The sequence below is a fragment of the Aspergillus karnatakaensis genome (genome assembly GCF_047715665.1).
Source record: "Aspergillus karnatakaensis strain CBS 102800 unplaced genomic scaffold BJY04scaffold_11, whole genome shotgun sequence".
Classification (NCBI taxonomy): Eukaryota; Fungi; Ascomycota; class Eurotiomycetes; order Eurotiales; family Aspergillaceae; genus Aspergillus; species Aspergillus karnatakaensis.
The window spans coordinates 209047-228186 of record NW_027395723.1 but is presented as its reverse complement, the minus strand read 5'-3'; the positions used below and the strand labels follow the sequence as shown (position 1 = coordinate 228186).

General features: G+C 50.5%; 8 protein-coding genes across 8 annotated transcripts; 4 read left to right on the top strand and 4 right to left on the bottom strand.

Moving 5' to 3' along the window:
- The first annotated feature begins 588 nt into the window (after positions 1 to 588).
- Positions 589 to 2103, top strand: BJY04DRAFT_15370 (WD40 repeat domain-containing protein). The gene is made up of 6 exons (XM_073708912.1): positions 589 to 702; positions 755 to 868; positions 921 to 960; positions 1011 to 1106; positions 1167 to 1792; positions 1864 to 2103. Exons 1-6 carry the CDS (start codon positions 693 to 695, stop codon positions 1998 to 2000), a joined length of 1023 nt encoding a protein of 340 aa, XP_073573981.1. The 5' UTR covers positions 589 to 692; the 3' UTR covers positions 2001 to 2103.
- On the bottom strand, positions 2073 to 4093 carry BJY04DRAFT_183052 (putative RNA binding protein). Its single transcript, XM_073710404.1, has 7 exons — positions 3916 to 4093; positions 3784 to 3852; positions 3486 to 3517; positions 3370 to 3407; positions 3246 to 3312; positions 3125 to 3194; positions 2073 to 3075 (listed from the first exon to the last, which is right to left on the bottom strand). Exons 1-7 carry the CDS (start codon positions 3952 to 3954, stop codon positions 2371 to 2373), a joined length of 1020 nt encoding a protein of 339 aa, XP_073573980.1. The 5' UTR covers positions 3955 to 4093; the 3' UTR covers positions 2073 to 2370.
- Positions 4094 to 4414: 321 nt separating this feature from the next.
- On the bottom strand, positions 4415 to 6823 carry BJY04DRAFT_15307 (alpha-actinin, sarcomeric (f-actin cross linking protein)). Its single transcript, XM_073708905.1, has 4 exons — positions 6614 to 6823; positions 6428 to 6494; positions 4763 to 6370; positions 4415 to 4713 (listed from the first exon to the last, which is right to left on the bottom strand). The coding sequence occupies exons 1-4, from the start codon at positions 6667 to 6669 to the stop codon at positions 4507 to 4509; spliced, it is 1938 nt and encodes a 645-aa protein (XP_073573979.1). The 5' UTR covers positions 6670 to 6823; the 3' UTR covers positions 4415 to 4506.
- Positions 6824 to 8071: 1248 nt separating this feature from the next.
- Positions 8072 to 9323, top strand: BJY04DRAFT_15296 (aldo/keto reductase family protein). The gene is made up of 2 exons (XM_073708904.1): positions 8072 to 8697; positions 8752 to 9323. The coding sequence occupies exons 1-2, from the start codon at positions 8182 to 8184 to the stop codon at positions 9085 to 9087; spliced, it is 852 nt and encodes a 283-aa protein (XP_073573978.1). The 5' UTR covers positions 8072 to 8181; the 3' UTR covers positions 9088 to 9323.
- BJY04DRAFT_15311 (initiator tRNA phosphoribosyl transferase family protein) lies at positions 8936 to 11091 on the bottom strand. Its single transcript, XM_073708906.1, has 5 exons — positions 10418 to 11091; positions 10299 to 10333; positions 10066 to 10238; positions 9341 to 10007; positions 8936 to 9286 (listed from the first exon to the last, which is right to left on the bottom strand). The coding sequence occupies exons 1-5, from the start codon at positions 10765 to 10767 to the stop codon at positions 9132 to 9134; spliced, it is 1380 nt and encodes a 459-aa protein (XP_073573977.1). The 5' UTR covers positions 10768 to 11091; the 3' UTR covers positions 8936 to 9131.
- A 1021-nt stretch (positions 11092 to 12112) lies between these two features.
- On the top strand, positions 12113 to 13541 carry BJY04DRAFT_183041 (HAD family hydrolase). The gene is made up of 2 exons (XM_073710403.1): positions 12113 to 12382; positions 12443 to 13541. Exons 1-2 carry the CDS (start codon positions 12374 to 12376, stop codon positions 13187 to 13189), a joined length of 756 nt encoding a protein of 251 aa, XP_073573976.1. The 5' UTR covers positions 12113 to 12373; the 3' UTR covers positions 13190 to 13541.
- A 2702-nt stretch (positions 13542 to 16243) lies between these two features.
- BJY04DRAFT_15258 (MutT/nudix family protein) lies at positions 16244 to 17761 on the top strand. The gene is made up of 5 exons (XM_073708902.1): positions 16244 to 16394; positions 16458 to 16574; positions 16641 to 16733; positions 16937 to 17177; positions 17223 to 17761. The coding sequence occupies exons 2-5, from the start codon at positions 16524 to 16526 to the stop codon at positions 17459 to 17461; spliced, it is 624 nt and encodes a 207-aa protein (XP_073573975.1). The 5' UTR covers positions 16244 to 16394; positions 16458 to 16523; the 3' UTR covers positions 17462 to 17761.
- BJY04DRAFT_215591 (putative NUDIX family hydrolase) lies at positions 17532 to 18537 on the bottom strand (the record flags this gene model as incomplete). The annotated part of the gene is made up of 2 exons (XM_073715512.1): positions 17532 to 18044; positions 18163 to 18537. The coding sequence occupies 2 exons, from the start codon at positions 18535 to 18537 to the stop codon at positions 17532 to 17534; spliced, it is 888 nt and encodes a 295-aa protein (XP_073573974.1).
- Positions 18538 to 19140: the final 603 nt, after the last annotated feature.

The window sequence follows — 19140 nt, the reverse complement described above, 5'->3', positions numbered from 1 at the left end:
AAGGTAAAAGCGATGAGTAATCGGTCCAACAAGGTACATGGCTGTTAAAGGGGATTCTCTTATGGAGACTTGAACGTACGCTGGCATTATCAATAAGTGTTGATATCCGACAGCGGCCATGTAGTGCGGCTGGCCTCATCCCCGGAAATCCAACAGCCGCTGTCGATATACGGAGTAGATCTATACAGAGCTCACGTGCAGGATTAGCTCCATCAGGACTAGCGTGACATGTCGGCCTCTCCGCCAGAGCGGCCGATAATTCAAACAAGCATCAAATGTGCTCTGCATGAATATACTTGGGTCGGAGTCTCCGTTCCCTTTCCTCGATCTATAGAAAGGCGTCGCTGTCGCTGCGGGTGGCCGGTAGAAACTCCGATTGATTCTCTACCAGTCAATTTCACTGCCTTCTTCCACCATCACTGCCTCAACTCAAACCTCTCCTCTGCCGCCATTTTATACACAAATCCCCGCCCTCAGCGCTGATGACTTGACGAGCCCGACGAATTTCTTTCTGTATTTCTAGTATTCCTCTCTCCTACGCCGCCATCAGGATTTTTCTGTGCAAATACTATTTCTTCGTCGTTTCTCTCGTCAACAGGCTCCGGCTGATCTCTGGGTTGGACATCTCATCTTTGCATTGTTTACGGCCATTCTGGATTTTATACCCGGTATACGCTTGATTTGACTTCATCATGGCTTCTGGTTTGTGAAATAATTTCTATGTGGTGATTTTTCGTTTGTTGATTTCGTGCAGATATCCCTAAAGTTGTGCCTTTAACTTGCCACGGACACTCTCGTCCTGTGCCGCATATCAGTTTTTCGTCTACGGTAGAAGACGATCAATACTACCTTGTCTCTGCTTGCAAAGGTTGGTCATGACTTCCTAATATGGTATCAGAGAAATTGACTCATTTCGTTAGACAACAATCCCATGCTTCGGGATGGTATAACCGGTGACTGGTACGGGTTCTCCGCTCTTCTCCCCACGATACTCGACTGACCGATATCAGGATCGGTACTTTCCTAGGTCACAAGGGCGCTGTGTGGCAAGCTCGTCTTTCCACCGACGCCAACATCGCCGCAACTGCTGCTGCGGATTTCTCTGCGTGAGTCCCCCACTCGCCATTCGTTCGCATAGCCTCAACTTACGCAAATCTCACTTCCAGTAAAGTCTGGGACACCCACACCGGCGAATGCCTCCATACCCTCCAACACTCCCACATCGTTCGCGCGGTATCCTTCCCCCTCCAAGCCTCCCCGCAGGTCCTCGCCACCGGCGGCTACGAAAAGAAACTCCGCATCTTCGACCTCACCCGCAGCAGCAACAACAACAGTAACAGCTCCTCCCCCACCGGACCCACACCCCCCGAGGGCTCCTCCGCCGCAACAAGCTACGAAATCGGTCCTGGCGTCCACGGCGGCACCATCAAATCCATCATCTGGAACCGCGACTACAATATCCTGACCACGGCCGCAGACGACCGCAAAATCCGTTGGTGGGACCTCCGCTCTCGCCATCCTGTCGTCGAATACCCTGTCGAGGGCAACATCGGCAGTTGCGAGCTGAATACCCTCGCGACGCGACCCAATGACGCGGGTATCCTGTCCGTCGCAGCCGGAAAGAGCGTCTACCTCTTCGACGGCGCAAACCCAGGCAGACTCCTCAAAAAGGTCGACTTCCGGTATGAGGTCGCCAGTGCTGCAGTGAACAGCGACACAGCCCGGTTAGTCACCGGCAGCGCAGACGATACCTGGGCGCGCGTGTATGACTTGCACACAGATGAGGAACTTGGTATGCTATTTTCTTCCCGTCTACCCTTCACCTTGGAAATTTGCAGAGAAAACACGCTAACACATAATCAGAAGTCCAAAAAGGCCACCACGGCCCAATCTGGTCCGTGAGCTTCTCGCCCGACGGGAAACTATACGGGACTGGGAGTGAGGATGGCACAATCAAGCTTTGGAAAGCTTGTAGGGAGCCTTATGGGCTGTGGCGGTAGATGGTTGGATTGGATTGATTGAGAGAGTATACTCGCTGTACAGACATGATACTATATGAATATAATCATCCGTTTGAGTATACTTTGGCTTGCTAATTTGGGTTATGGGTTGGATGAGTTACGAGTAGGAGATTGAATACCCGAGAGAATATATAACTGCGTAGGCACCTAAAGCGAATAATGTAGAGTTAAAATTAGTCATGTTTTCGGGGAAGTAGATCCGACAAACACCCAGTCAGATATTGTATTTAATTATTTTGAACAGAGATCGCAACATAGATGCCCACGCCCGGTTGACTACCCTATAACATAATAAGACACACTGTAACAATGCACACATGCCTCAATAAAACCTTCTCTCGCTGCCACTCTATTCAATCATATCGATATCATCATCGTGAGCAGCCTGCGGCGCAGCCACAGGAACAGCAGCAGCGGGTGCAGGGGCCGCTTGCTCAGCCGGAACATCCTGTCCAGCCGCGCCGGCATTCGAGGCACCCCAGTAGTCTTCCATCTCCTGGTCGAGCTCCTCTTGTGTCTTCCTAGGGCGGGGGTTGCCCGCACGACGGGGTTCTCTTTCACCACCTGCGCCTCCACCTTGTCGGCGGGGGTTGCCGCCTGCTCGGCGAGCTGGGGAGCGTTGACCGGGGACGTATCGGTCGATGTTTTCAGGGGCGGGCTTGGAGACGTCGCTGCGGCGGAAGCCGGGGCCTCCTGCACCTCCTGCACCTCCGCGACGGCCGCGGCGACGGCGGGCGCCACCGTCTGCGCTCTCGCTGCGGCTTCCAGGGCTGAGACTGCGGGCGTCACGACCGCGGGGACGCTCGACACGGTCGAAGAGGCTGCCTTTGGGCTTCTCGACGTTATCAAAGGGGTTGCGATCTCGGCGAGGAGCGGAAGAGGTGATTGAGATGCGGATGGGTTGGCCTTTGGCGTTGGCGCCGTCGAATTCTGTTATCGCTTGCCTTGCGTCGCTGTGGCGCTTGTATGTGACGTAGGCGACGCCTTCAGAGCGACCGGCGCGGTCGTATACGAGTGACACGTTTGAGATAGATCCGATTCGGCAAAATAGTTCCTGATGAGAAGTTAGGATGATCGACGGCCAACCTTGAGGAAAAGCGTACTTCTAGGTCAGTCTCCGTGATATCGTAGTGCAGATTCTCGATGCGAAGTCTAGTTCCAGCACTTCCACTTCTAACACAGTTTAGCTGCAATTGCAATATAAAAGTGTTTGTATGAACATACCGGTCCGGAGACGGGGAATATCGATCAACGCCACCGCGAGGCCGTCGAGAGCCACGAGCACCGCGTGCTAAGATCTGCATAAGGACAAGGTCGCAAAGTTATTGTCAAGAGGTGCAAAACGTACTGTCTCGGTCGTCTTCATATTTATCGTGAACCCAGTCACTGTTTCAAAGAACTCAATTAGCAATCCAAGCTCAGAAGCAGGTGTCTACTCCACCGTGACCAGGAAATGGCGCTTACAGATCCAGATCAACGCGCTCATCTCGATAAGGCTGTTGTAATCAGAAGAATAGAAACAAGGTCAGCCCGAAATCAAATCAGGTATCATGGATACTGCTGCATCATGTTCTGTGGCGATTATCGTAGCCCCTTCACTCTATCCGAAGACGAATCATGGACCACCGATCGTTTTGCTTATCACAGTGTTGAGGAGAGGCGCGAAAGAAGATGTGGAGGAGTAAGAGGAGGAGGAAGGACCTAAATAACAGACCGGCGAATTAGCGGAGGAACCGGTCGATGATGGGCAATAGGAGCATACCTTTTTTATGCCATTCGTGCGGCGAGGGGGGTTGCGAGGACCTCTGTTCTGGCCGCGGTTTTGCCTCTGCTTTATGGTCGTCAGCGACGTTCAACGACTGAAGGAGTAGCTGGAGGAGCTGGAGAGGCGTACAGGGCGTTCGGCGATGATCTCATCTAAGCTGCGGTCCATTTTGAATGCTGCAGGAGGATAACGTTGCAGGAAATAAGGAAGGAACAGGCGATAGAAGAAATATATATGTGACTCTGCAGCGTGGCCGACTAACAGAGAGAAAGCAATGGAAAAGTAAAACGGCAAAGGTTGAGGCTGCGACAGGAGGATTATGGAAAGGATGGGGCGAGAGGTTGCTCCAGCGGAGAGTTCAGGAGACCACGTGACCGCTACTCAGTATGTGCCTCGAAGGGTTGGCCATTTGTTGAATACTATAGGATTGTTACAGCCGTTTGCTTGTGTAAACTTCAATTTCTTTCCCATTTTTTCAGCCATTATATCCCGAATCTGGATTGTGTTATACACAGTACTGGAAGATTGACTTCCTGAGGAACAACAGAACAACAAAACCAATGCAGACCCTGGTGTAAATCAGAAACGCAACGGGATGCAAAAGAGGCCCTTATAATGCATTGTGGAATCACTCGCCAACCCATACAAAAATCCCCGCTGAGCTCCAGTCAACACCTGTAGCAACGATCAAACAAGAAAAGGTAAAGAAAGCGAAACGCATCACCCGCTGCCATTGACAGAAGCGCCCTTCTGGTTGGCGTTGTTCTTGTCCATCATCTTCTCCATGAAGCTGATATAGTCATACTTAGGAAGATCTCTGTCCTCCAGCATGTCTGGGCCCGAATGCTGGGGCATAGTCTTGACGAGATGCTCGATGATCTCGTCCGGAATAAGAGAATGCCGAAGGTCAAGCTCTGTGACATATGGCTGCAAAGCGTTAGTAACATACGGTACCGCGTCTTCGGGTGAAACATACCTTGCCGTCCGCAACTTCACGGAAACTCTGGAACACCTGTTCCGCAGTGTTTTGGTCCTCTGTCACGCTGACCATGAAACGGATAAACTGCTCAAAGCTGACGCCAGCATTCTGACCTAACCTAACAGGACCGCATGTTTCGACATAAACCTGGTGCATTTCGTCTTCATCATATACGAGACCCAGACTAGCAAGCGCAGCGGAAAATTCGAGCTCTTGGAGCGTGTTAGAGGCGTCGCGATCAAAGTGTCGAAACACTGATTCGAATTCCTCCAACTGAATAGGTGTAAGATTCGTCATATTGCGCGCCACGAGTTGATTTTCCAGGAAAGCCATCTTCTTGGATATACTCGACTTGACGAGACTCAACTCGTAGGAGAGTTCATCGAGAGTGTAGGTTGTGTAATCGTTCTCTTCCACATTTGCTTCCTGACACTGCTCGTCCAGCGCTGCAATGGTGTCTAGGAAGGCATCGAGGGGGGGTAAATTATCGTTTAGCCTCTTAACATGGGCCAGCTGATCTTCAACGTCGCCATCCAAGCCTGAGATCGCCAGAGACAAGGTCTTCAGCGTTAGCGCAAAATCATTCGCTTTGTCTGCGAAAGAGCGGCGGAGGGCGTTCTTGATATCTCGGATGGTCTCATTGATAAGCTGGCTCCGCTCGTGCTCGTCACGAGTAAGACATTCCCACTCTTGATCGCATGCTTCAGAAGACAACTCTGGCGGAGGATCGTAGGCGCGAAGTCGGTAAGTGGTTAGCTTTGTCTTAATATTACCTAGAAGCGCCGCAAGTTCTGATTTTTCCGCCACCCACTGGCGTTTCTGATTCCGCTTATACAAAGAAAACTGGGAGGCCTGCTCCTTTGCATCCTTGTATGTTCCTTCGAAAGAAGAATTCTTCCAGTCCTCGCGCTGGCCCCGAATCAGACGTAATAACTCCCGCATTCTCTTCTCATATGAGTTTTGCATTTCCCATGCTCCGTGCATGTTGTTAACAAACTTCTCCACTCGTCGGCCAGCATTTTCTACCCTCTCAAGCTGAGAAAAAGCGTGGAACCAGTACGCGATATAGGTCATCAGGGATCGTTCGTCGGGTCGAGCAACATCGCAGACATCATCAACATCAAGAAGATCAGGGATACCGATCTCATTCGCAGCGATCTCAAATGCCAGCTTCATATTCCCCCTGTGGTCATTCTTGTCCAAAGCTTCATAGTCGATTAAATCCGGACGGTGGATATCGAGCAGAGCGCAGAAGGCGAGACCATCGTTCCAACTCGTAGAAAAGTCTCGGACCTCCACCCCTTCATAGCACGCAGTTTTTCTTTGACACCAGAGCAGAAGACCAGCCTTCGCTGTCATACCCTCCTCGCCGATATCGCTGATTGTGAACCGGAGAATAAGCGTCCAGATAAGACCGAGAATAATCTTCTGATTACCGTTGACGACATCCTCAGCGCCGATGTTGGTCATCTGGATCCCCCTCCCCTTCACGAAGTCAAGACTCTTGTTGACATTTTCGAACTTTTGTACACGGAGCTTGGGGTTCGCAGCATATCGACCGAGCGATTCGCCACCTAGAATCTCGAGAAGGTGTATGAGGATGACCTAGGTTGGTGGAAACGATCAATAATCGGATCAGGATCTTTAGGGGGATTTACTCACTCCATTCGAGAGGTCCTTGACTAGATCATTCACAAAGACGTCTCGAACTTTTAGCTTGTCGTTGAGCCTGTAGGGCACAATTATCAGTGAGCCCAGTCCGAACAAAAATAACTGACTCCGGCAAAGAAAAGCCACCGAAGGTAGCGATAAAATCGCGGGGGAGGGGGAAAACAAGATCAGACCGACCATTTTGTGAATGTCTTCTGTTGCACACTAACCCAAGAATCCTCAACCGCCAACATGATGAACAATATTCAGGATCGAGGACATTCAGGTTTGCGCAGGAGAGCGTGGTCCGCAGGTATCTCCAGCTTCGGCAATCGAGGGATGGACTCGGCCCGGCAGTGGTATTGGATTATTGATAGAGAGATAGATAGATAGATCCTTTAGATGCAAAGGGCAGGATCTTCATAAAGAACAGGCGAATAAAGAGCGAACTACTCCGTACTCGGTGGTACTGGGAAGGGCTAGGCAGATTGCGGGAAGCCGGTTGAGAGTTCAAAGAAGGTCAGGCTCGATTCATGGATGGCCGTTCGTTCTAAGGGGTTCGTTCAAAGTTCGGCGTGGATGTCAACACAAAAGGCACCCCCCCTCCGCCCCCACAGCAACCGCTGCCCGCCATTCTTTGGTTGCGGTTCTGCTTTCGATCCAAGGGACCATCTGTCTAAATTTTGATGCTCGAGTCTTTGTGTTGGGAGTAGAGTAAAATCAAGTCTATCTTGCAATTGCATTTGTGAAGAAGTACTACTGAGTAGCATATCCGAGTTGATTGCTGCGTTTGTTTGTACCGGATACCGATATATTTTTAGAAGCCCCATAATGCATACCTAGTCTGGAAGAGCACGGTCGGTCGGAGCAAGTATCCGTACGGAGTATATCTCTATGGATCTATTCTCTTGATAGATGCACAATGCTCCTAGTGCCCATCTAGCACCGTCTACAGATCCATTTCGTTTTCAATTTCATCTACCGACCGAGCAAAAAATTCGCGGACTCCTTCTGAACAGCGCATCAAGGCAACGAGATATGCAAAGCTCAGTGGAAGAACCAAGTCCGTCCGATCTCACCGCATATAGACCAGGCTAGATTTCAAGACCCCATAGATCGTCTATGCCCTGAGAATAAACAAATATGGTGGGGTTTGTGTAGTGACAATGCGACTGGCTGAAGGCTCGTTGAACTCCATCATCAGATTGACACGACAGCACGGCTTGCTGATAAGATGGGTCGCGCAGGGTCGTGTCGAGTCTTTATTGATCGAAGTAGTTTTCGCCATTTGTGCATCAATCGTTATTCCAGTTCGTCAGATTTGTACAATGTCCTGAGAAGTGTCAGCTCAACACGGATGTGTTTTGTCGCAATGCTCTTCATCTGTGAAGTTCGTTGCCCCTCGCCGAGTCATCCGCGGGGCACTCATAGCATCGCGGCATGTGCTGCAGGAGCAAAGAAAGTCGAAAAGCAGAGTCAGTGGATGGCGAAGAAGACATTAGAAAAGAAAAATCGGCGGCGCCATTGCTCATTAATAATGGGTTGAGCTGGACTGTGATCGCGAGAAATTGCGCCATCGTTAATCGAGCGAACAGCGGATGATATCATGGCTAGCAGCGGGGCTTCACCCAAACCTTTCATCCCGCCGCAGGAGCATATGATCTGGTCGGAAGCCCACTCGCGATTTCTCCTTCATACCCGCATCACTTCCTCTTTTCAAGCCAATTGATTTTATTCCTCAACAATAGCCACTAGATACCGAAGCCATGTCGAGCAATTACTCTATCACAGACCTCCTACCTCTCCCGAACTCCTCGGTCAAGATCCCGCGCCTCGGTTTCGGAGTCTATCGTTCTCCAGCTGCGCAAACAAAGCAATCGAGTCTCAAGGCGCTCGAGGCTGGATACCGACACATCGATACTGCGCAATTCTACGCAAACGAAAAGGAGGTTGGAGAGGCGATTCGAGAGTCCGGTCTTCCGCGCAGCGAAATCTTCGTAACCACCAAGATTCTCAGCCCCGCGGGTTCGCCCGAAGCTACCTATAAAAGGATCGTCGAGAGCGTGGACAAGATTGGCGGAAAGGATGGATACGTCGACTTGTTCCTCATTCACAGCTCTAGCTCCGGATCTTCGGGCCGGAAGGAGCTGTGGCAGGCGCTGGAGAAACTGCTAGAGGAGGGCAGGACCAAGAGCATTGGTGTCAGCAACTTCGGCGTGAAGCATATTGAAGAGCTGAAGGAATTCGCGAAGGTTTGGCCACCGCATGTTAACCAGATTGAGGTATGTTTAGCTTCTTTTCCACGTGAGCAAGAAGCATGCTAAGTTGATGACCAGCTTCACCCATGGAACCAGCAGCGAGTGATCGACGCATACTGCAAAAAGAACGGAATTATCGTCGAAGCTTATTCTCCGATTGTCCGAAACTATAAGGCCAACGACCCTACCCTTGTCGAGCTGGCGAAGAAGTACAACAAGTCGACACAGCAAGTCCTGATACGCTACGCACTGCAGAAGGAATGGGTTCCGCTACCGAAGACGGATAATCCGGAGCGCATTGTGTCCAATGCCGATGTATTCGACTTCAACATCAGCGATGAAGATAAATCCGTGTTGGATGGTTTGGACCAGGGAAGCGCTGGAGCCATTGTGGAGGCTGTCGAAAATGAGTAGATCGTTTACCTAGACTCTATAGTAGTAATGCAATTTCTGAGCGTTTAATAGTCTGGCCGCTGCATGAGAAAAGCATTGACAGATTGCAGCGTACTGCGCGAAGGATTCACGTCATGTTTCGATGACACGATCCAAGCAAGGCGTTGTCGGATGAATTGTTTGCCTATTACTTGGTCGGTTCGAGGCCCGACGAATTCGCCTACTAGGGTCAGGCCTGGGACGAGGTACGGATGTAATTGGTGAGGGGGCTTACCAGCGTCGTTATAGAACAGACAGATGATTGTGAGCAGGGTCCCAGCTGAAAGATCCTTCCCGGACTCGCAAATAACGAGCAGCGTCTGGTTTGAATCGGAGCCCAGCTGAGAATTGACGAAAGCCTGGACCTTGTCTAAATGGTTTCGAAGGTCGCGGCCACCCTGTTTTGAGGATGTACAACCTAAGTTCAGGCGTTTCGGGTTGTCGCCAGTAATTTCAGCGTTGCTGTTGCAATCAATAACAAGGTCATACAGACCATCTCCAGCCAAACCGGGGTCTGCTTGGCTGATATAAAGGCCGCGCGTTGGCGAAATTAGTGCCGCTTGATGACTGGAAGCTTGATTGCGATGCTCTTGCGTCAATTGCTGGATTACCTCGGGTAGATCCTCCTCTGCCCGTGTCAGGAGCGTGGACTTGTGAGCCCAGAAGACGGGTGGTGTGAGGCCATGGGCCCAGCCTTCGCTATCGTCCCCTGCGCCTTGGATATACCCGCCTTCGGATATTTCTGCTCCATGGACGCGTTTCGAAGCCGAGCAAAGAACAAAGAGATTATAATCTTTTCCTTTGCTCAGATCTGTTGGGTGAAAATAAGTCCGATTCGCCCAAGCAACCCGGATCGGTTTCCCCAACTGCTGTCTGAGATCATCCAAATCAAGTTTAAGACTCTACATTCCACAGGTCAGTTGAAATGACAGAGATAAAGGTGGGTTCCGAAGGGCAAACCTTCAGAGAGTGGACAAAACCGTCAATCCTTTGTTCTATTTGCGACTCTTCCGAGGCCCCAAGGTAGTTTGGCGGGAGTGTCACGGAGTGATATGCAGTCTCCGAAGGGAACAATGCTCTGTTGATGACAGCGCACCAGATAGGAACAGTTTTCGACAAGGCATCAGGCATTACTGGTGGTCCGTGGGTTAGCAAATGGAGAAACGGCAGTACGAGCAAATCAAACCACTTACATTTGCCACGGCGGGTGGAATCCACGATGATACAGCTGCAAGGATTTGATAGTTGTGGTTAGCTTCAAGATTGATAGACCCCCGTGATATGGACAAGGGCGGTAATATGGCTCACTAACCCCCCATGTTTCCGGGCGACTGGGAGAATCTGCAGGTTTAGTCTTCGAAAGCTGAAGTCCCACTGGCCAGTATGGCCGTCTGTGCTCTTGAAATATGCGCTGCCTGTTTTGATCTCCGGTGGGATATACCAACTGCCGCATCTTTCGTTGGCGACCAGAGGAAGACCATAGTGGTCCGCGACTTCCTGGACAAAAGTAGCGTCGGATTCGATGGAACGAAGTCGGTTGTTCACGGAAAGTGCAGATCGTCGCAAGGAGGCCAGGGTTTGGGAAACCGACAGCTGCTCGGTGGAGGGGAAATGAAGGGCTGAGACGGAGACGGGGAAATCCGAATTGGCAATGTTACCCATGTCTGCTAATCAGCTTGGTCTTGTCGCATAAAGGCAAACCAAGGCCAACAGGATCAGAAGTCGAAGCGCAGTAGTGGAGCCGAAATGGGCAACAAGCAGGTTTGCAAGCCTACGGGGACCTCCTAGAGTCGCAGGTATGTAGCCCTTGTGTATAGTTCCTGTGTCAAAGCGTCCGAGTCTGCCCAAGATTTTTGGTGCTGCGACTGGAGCACTTCGTACTGTACACTCGTTGACCCAAGCACTTTCAAGTTTCCAGTAGTCACCGGGCATCCAGCCGATGTAGTAGGCCAATAGAAAGCACTCAAGGTCAGCAAAATAGTCGATATACGCAGAGGTGGAGAATTATTGGGCGAGAATTCGAATCCTCAAGGACCTCAAGGCACAGATTTTCAATGCATGCCCGAGGGTTGAGGCATCAACAAAATACTGTACTCCGCATCGGCCTTGTTGGATTACCCAACCAATGATCAACATCCCCGAACTGTACAGAAGCTGTAGTATAGTTATGTACTAGCTTGATGCATGCACCGAGCGCGTACAGACACCAAGTCATGGAGTAGTCGGGATAATCTCCGGCAAGGCAAGTATTTGGCGCTTGACGGTACGGTTGCATTGAAGTTATCCGCCTGGCGACCGACAACCTCCGGCTTAGTAGCCCATTACTCTCGACGATAGTGCACCCATACCAGCCGCTGATTCGTGGCTTAGCCCTGGGATTTGACTATCGTGAGAAACTACGACGCTTTCACAAGTTGAGGGATATAACTGAATCCTAGGGCCTGGAAGACAGTGCTCCGTTATGATATTGACCGGATCAAAGGTTGTCTCTGCCGGCTGCTGGTCTCGTAAACGCGCTGACTTGAGCCATAGTTGTTCTACTAAGGTCGAGGGTATATGTACTGGAAATCGGCTAGGTAGTTCGGATGGTAACTGGCCTGGTTGAGGAGGTTCCCAAGGGTTAGTCCACAGAAACACAAGGAAGTTGAAGCGAGACCAGTCAGTCTTTGCTAATTTGATCTCCAGCAGCGAGGGAAAGTCTTCCAGCAAGACAAAACCTGCAAAACGTGATGTTAGACTTCATTCTATCCGGTTCTATCAGGACTGAGGACGGCGGGGGAGGGAGGCTAAACTGAACTTGGATAGAGGCATGGCAGCGGATAGCTTGCGCTGATAGGCTTAGCTGCTCCTTGGCGGGCAGTGCACCCCCCGGAAGGCCGCCGTCTCTCGGTGAGTGGACTCAGACTGAGCAGTAGTAAGAGCAAAAAGCCTGGTCAGTGGTTAACGTCAGGTATGACCTCAGGCCCCGCCCTTGCCCGGAACAATAAGCCATGACATTATCGGTTCCCCTCTCAACAGCAGGAAAAAAAACTCACGATAATTACGGTTGCGCCAAATCTACTTAAAGCTTCGGAGCCACCCTCTTCCTGTACCTTTGTCCCATTATCCATCCCTCAACCCAAATCTTCAATCCCCTTGTCTGCCCCTCATCCTACCCCTCACTCCCGCCTTCCTCACCAATCCATCAACATCAACACAACTTCAGTGCCAATTCAACCACCCCGTATACTTTTGAATAACACCTTACACATCTTACACATTATTCACCATGCCTAAGGTACGATAGCTACAATGTTCCTACTCAGACCGTGCCACCGCACTAACACCTGCGATCTAGATTACGGAAATTTTCTTCGACTGCGACAACACCCTCGTCCTCTCGGAAGAGTTGGCCTTCGAGGCATGCGCCGATCTCGCCAATGAGATCCTGGAGAAGCAGGGTCTCACCGTCCGTTACACCGGTGAAGAACTCATCAAGGACTTTGTCGGTCAGAACTTCCGCGGCATGATGCAGTCTCTCCAGGCCAAGTTCAAGTTCGAACTCAGCAAGGATGAACTCGAGGCATATGTCACCAAGGAGGAAGACAAGGTCATTGCCAAGCTGCTCGAGAAGGCCAAGCCCTGTGTTGGTGCCACCGAGCAGGTTGAGAAGCTCTTCGAGGAGAAGAAGTACGATCTCGCCGTTGTTTCCTCTTCTGCCCTTCGCCGTGTCCGTGCCTCCATCGAGAAGGTCGGACAGGACAAGTACTTCGACTACGACAAGGTTTTCAGTGCCGCCACCTCCCTTCCCAAGCCCACTTCCAAGCCTGACCCCGCTATCTACCTCCACGCTCTCGAGAAGTGCGGCAAGAAGGCTGAGGAGACCGTCACCGTCGAGGACAGTGTCTCTGGCGCCCTCAGTGCCATCCGCGCCAAGATCGCAGTCATTGGCTATGTCGGCAGCTACCCCGGTGAGGAGAAGCAGGAGGAGATGTCTCAACGTCTCACCGACCTTGGCGCCCAAGTCATCATGAGGGACTGGAAGGAATTCCCCGACCTGCTTAAGCAGATCGAGGAGGGCTCGCCCGTCTCCTCCGCTCTCTGATTGATTCTCAAAAATCAAGTCTCAATCCCCCACGATTTCACGACCAGCGGGCGCATTTTCCTTTCTCTCAATTTTTCGGCCTTTTTCTCCTTACGTCTCTAATTCAAACCTTAACGCCCTAACACCCATACACCTCATCGCTCAGGCACTCGAAATCGCCGACCCCGCAGGACGACCCAACTCTCCTTTCTGCGACCGGGTGTTCCACAGCGTCTTTCTTTTCTTTCTACCAGCCTTCCAGATTTCTTAAGGTTCGGGATACATGAATTAGTATTCACTTATTGGCATAGACAGGTCTTGATGGACATAGATACCCATAGCCTGCGAAAGAGAATATACTGCTTTCTCTCCACTTTTTACTCTTCTAAACCTTTGTAGTGCGAGGGGTCTGTCCAGTGTCTGTACAGTAGTCTCGCCTCGAACTTCGAAGTATGAAGCGGGGTGCCTAACTTAACCCACCCCCGGCCGAACGCTAGTCACGCTTAATCGAGGGGGAATCTATACCCGGGTCCACCACACCTGGCACTTACATGCACTTACATGCACTTACATTGGCCTGGGCTCTATTTCCCCTCCGTGTACGTTGCGTAAATCCAAGAGTGTTTTCTTTCTTCTTTCAAATGCAATATAATGCAAGGGAGCCTCGAACTTGATCACATGGACGGAAAGAAAAGAAAAAAAAAAAAAAAAAAAAAAAAAACAGAATTCACACTACGTATCAGTACAGAGTACACTAGAATGAGTCTAAATAGGTAGTAAACGTGGGTGGAGTGTTGCTCAGGTAGACATGTTTTCTTTGGAATCTATTCCTGGTTTCAATTTTGCTTTTTCGAGTAAAGTCCTTCAGGATAGTCGAACTTGATCTTGGGGCGTAAGTTTAGCATTAGCATGTAGATACTTCCTGAGAGCCCGGGAGAGCGAGGTTGAATGGTGGAGGTGCTTGGGATTAGGTAGAGAGGGGGTCAGTTGGCTTGGGGTTTGTTTGGCTCACTTTGGTTTGCTTTACTGTCATTCAACCTTGAGGTATTTTCGCGGCTACTGCGTGACGACGGGCTGCAACTTCAAGGTATGAATGTAGGGGGTATGGTATGGGGATACATCTACGCACATCCCGACCTATGTAATGCTTTCTTTTGCGGGAAAGAAGTATCGGGATCTCCTGACCCTGAATCTTGAGAAGAGCCTGTCCGGCTTTATTGACCGGTGGAGGGGAAGGCTTGGGTTGCGATGTACGTACGTCCTGGTACTTTCAACTCATGTCTGGACTGTGTTTACCCGGGCTGGAGAAGAAGGTACTGTGCATTATTTCGGCCAAAGAAACCGAGTTTGACAGATGGTCCTGCTGGTATGGACATCGATATTGAAAAGATATGTGGGCGGAAACACAATAGATTCCAATACCAGCTATGTTATTGTCTGCATTTTCAATCCGACCATGCAGTCCTCGGCCCCGGACTGGGGAGCTCAAATTTGAGGTGGCGAGAGATGGTACTTACATCCAGGAATACTTACCAAGTACATATTGTAGGTACTTATGACTTGTGCAAGGATGCAACATTCCGTCCGACTCCGAAGGCATACTGTGATTAGTGTCAAATTTGGATCCACGGCGGCTGGTACCGACATAACTCGTAGTCCGAGGACATATCGTATTGGCATTGCTTTTGAAACGACAACACAGAGTTGTGGTAGAGAAGTCTGAGATATCGGTCATCGTGCAGCCGGAGATGCGCGGCTTGGTCCGTTTCTTTTGCTCCGGGTGTCAGTCGGTTGGGTCCGGCCACCGGTGCTTGGACCAGGACCTTGATTAATTTCCTGCGGTATCGAGAAATCTGAGTGGTCATAGGGTGGCCTTATTCAATGGGCTAAATATGAAGGCCAAATTATCAGATGTCCACGAAAACGCAGCTCTGACCCTATCCTATCTGTGGAGGTAGTACAAGAATAGGTATAAAGTACGTTTGACCCAACGAAGGTACTATGAATGGGCCCATTGGAGTGGACACTTGACATGCTGTACCAACACCCTTAGTCTGCATCCAATCGAGTAGACAGTGACACAGCTCGCTCGCCTGTTCTTAGAGGCCGATATTGCGCCAATGGGCCTGAGCCTGAAGGATTACGCCTTTGGCCTTCAACTGGCTGAATGGAATATCTGTTGTTCGTGCTTTGAGATCTCGTCCTTTGCTCTTGTGCTACCAGGCGGTTCCTGATAATGTAGGTACACACTGATCGTACTCCTCAGCCGGGCGAAGAGGGGTATCAGCCCGCTGCGAGCTAGTCGGTCTCGATAATGCGGGAGGATGGGGTACGAAACAATTTCGTTGGAGATGTGATGTGCGCGAGGCATCTTTTGAGACTAACGCATGAGGCTGAAAAATAACCTCAGAGAAGACGCTTCGCGATGATTTAGCGCTTGTCGGTTGCAGCCTTGCCAAGGCACCTGGAGACTCTATGAGTGGAAATTAGAATAGACCTAAGGTAAAGAAGCTCGACAAAGTTGGTGAAGAGAGTACTTTTCAGTACGGTGCCAACTAGAGCCGCACTAGAGGCAGTCTTCATGCGATCCACATATGTATCTAGAGTTGGGGTCAAGGACTGTTGTGGCTGGGCGAGAGTCGTCGTCCAGAGCGCTCTTTGTTGCAGGCGCCGTCGCTGTTGTGGACTTTTGCTGTGACGGATTTTCCGATAATGCCTGTCAATATCAAAAAAGTTGGAGTCGTTTTTTAGAGGTTGGATACGTCATAAGGTCTAGCCCTTTCATGATGTGCAATTTCCCCAAGCGCCGACGGTACTACCTCTGGAACCCCGCTGTCTTAGGTGGGGAAAGCTGTTAACTATGAAACACTGAGTGGTCACTGGTCACTGGTCACTGCTTAATGATGACGAACCGCGAATCTGCTTCTTGATTGACCTTTGCTGATGGCCGGACATGTCGTGATCCCGGGAATTTCGTAATGCTGCTCAGATCCAAGCCAGAAAGAAAGGATCTGCTCTTCATGGAAAAATAGCACCCTATCATACTATGATTTAGGTAGAGCTCAGGGCCTGTTTGGGCTGTGGGCGGTCAAAAACAGAAGAGGCGGTGGGCATCCATGACCATCCATGACCAAACGGTGTCCTTGCTTCCCCCTCGTTGTTCACTCAGCTTTCTTCTATTGACGTTTTTGCTCCTGAAAAATAAAAAAAAAGCTTTCACCTATAGGTCAGTGTGCTATGGTCGATATTACAGAGTGGTAACAGCTGACAGTCCGTTTTCATATCGCAGATTGTTTCCTTTTCTTGACGGTCGAATCACAATAGATTGTTTGTCGATTAGCATCCGGAGCTCAAAATGTCAGATCCAATGTACGCCAAATCAGAATTCCTTTCGAAAGGTCCCCTGGTATGCTAGAACAACGTGACCAATGCATGGTGTGGGTGATCATCGATTGACGGAGCCGGATCCTAGGACCCGAGTGAAGCGAAGTGGATTAAGACACTTAAAACAACTTACCGCGACCCCAATGGCGTCGAGAGAACCTGGGAATCCGCGGAACGGCAGGTAAGGCACTTCGTGAAACATCATCACGGATGTCCGGCATTCACTCCGCTCCGGCGCCGAAGCTTGTAGTACATACGTGCTGCTACGGCTGATGCTCCAGAGGACGCAAACCTGGGCAATCAAGCCGACGGCCAAACAATCAAGCAAACAGAAACTCAGGCATAGTTGGCTCAGGATATCGACTAATTCTTGCTCTGAAACAGACTCGACCTCCGAATTGCGAGATCGACGGCGTTGGAATTGTGGCAATTCTGAACAAATCGACCGGCCCGGAACTTCTTCTCCAAAAGCAGTACAGGCCGCCAATCGACAAAGTGGTCGTTGAGGTGCCAGCCGGTCTAATTGATCCCAACGAGACAGTGGAGGAATGCGCTGTGCGTGAGCTCAGGGAAGAAACGGGCTACGTAGGCGTCGCCGAAGAAACAAGCACTGTGATGTATAATGGTGAGTGTCATAGTGTTTGCTGCGTGAAGACGCTGACTTGAGTAGACCCCGGGTTTTGTAACACGAACTTGAACATGGTCCATGTTCGGGTGGACATGTCTTTGCCTGAGAACCAGAACCCCAAGCCCCAACTTGAGGATAACGAGTTCATTGAGTGCTTCACTCTCCCCTTGGCATCCTTGTTTGACGAACTGAAGAGACTGGAAGCCGAGGGTTATGCTATCGATGCTCGGATCGGGACGATAGCAGAAGGTATTGAGCTGGCGAAGAAGTTGAAACTATGATGTTGATTCGATAGCGCTGGTATAGATAGATAGACCGTCCATGATTAGATGAGATAACAAGTGCAATGCCTTAGAGTTTGTTGTCCCGTTTGAGGCCCATGTATAACGCCCATGCCGCAAGCGTCTTTCCGTCTCGTAAGCCCTCTTTCCACAGATCCTTTAATGGCACCACTTTCAGCGTGATCTTCTCTCCATGTTGTCGCAGGCCGGTTAATTTGCCTTGAAGAGCCTCGATATCTTTGCGTGGCATGCGCTTATCGCACAGGAATAGCGGTATAAATTCATCGCTACCACCTGGTGATGGATAGACCGCTTGTTGGAGGATTTCGCCATCCGTGGCACCATTTGTAGATTGCAGCGCGAGTGAGGTCATATCAACCAGGTCGCTCTGAGGAATCGTCAAGCCAGTCTCTTCCTGTATTTCTTCCGCCGCCTTTCCCGCAAATGTACCGCTGTCATCGAGCATGCCGGCTGGGATTTCGGAAAACGCGAGTGACCCGGCGGGTATGCGTGGTTGAACTGTCAAAACCGCCCACTTATCGTCATCGGAGGTGGAAGGAACATCGTCTGGTTGGAGAAGGAGCTATGCACAGCGGAAGTCAGCTCTGGAGAGGATAGCGGTATTTATCCCGTATCATTCCTGAGAATGATGCCACCAACGTGGGGGACGAAAAAGCTTCGAAAGGCGAATTATAGCTTACCAGCATCCCGACACTTCCACCGCGCAAGAAGACGCTTCCAGGCAGATTCTCCCCACCAGAGTTGGAAACGTCAGCTTTCAGTTTCACGAAGCCCAACCTTCCGCCCCCAAAGAAATCGACTGACTGAACCTCGATCTTGCGCAGAACGTAGGGGTCTTTGTGGAACTCGTGTGAAGGTTGTTTTTGGCGCGTCAGGGAACGTTCCAGTGTAGAGAACCAGACCCGAAAAGCCGGGAATCGAAACAAGGCCTCCTTGGGTAGTTCTGGCGGACACCTGACGTGGAGAGATCCGAGCGCATCAGTCCGAGTATCAGTAGAGGCCGACATTGAGAGTTTGGTTGCGGGAATTGGAAGATTTGTTCGCGGAGGTGACATGGCAAAGAGTTGCCACCGTCTCCGAATCATGAGCCAGGGTCAGAGCCCTTTCAAGAACAACGAAGCTAATGTTCGTGTCAGTGACGAGTCAGGGGCGTGTCAGACAGCTAGACTAGTTAGTTAGTTAGTGTTTAGAAGTAGAGGTATCTAGAGGTAGGGTGCGCAGGTGACTGTTTGGATGAAAAGGGTCCAAGTTGAAATCCACCACCTCAATGCATTGAATGAATGGATCCATAGAAAGATGACGTCTGGGTCGGGAGGCGCGGGAGCTTGGGAACCCACCCACCAGAGCTACATTCACCTAACCTCATCATCGTTACTTACTACTATTTCTTATTTTACAGAGGATGTATTTTGTGTCGACGGAAGAAGGAGAATCCGCTGGTGGTCTCGACCTTGACCTACAGATTCTCTGTGTGTCATCGACTACCTAACTAGTTAACTATGACCGACTGACAGATCACCTTTGCGGGGGTCGGACCACCACCCTCTCTCGTCTCTCGTCTCCAGGCTCGGGCTCAGGCTGACTCGATGATTCAGAAACGCTCGGGTGGAAGCTCCTGTTCGTTTCTTTTTGTCTTTTTGCCCTTTTCTCCCCTAGTG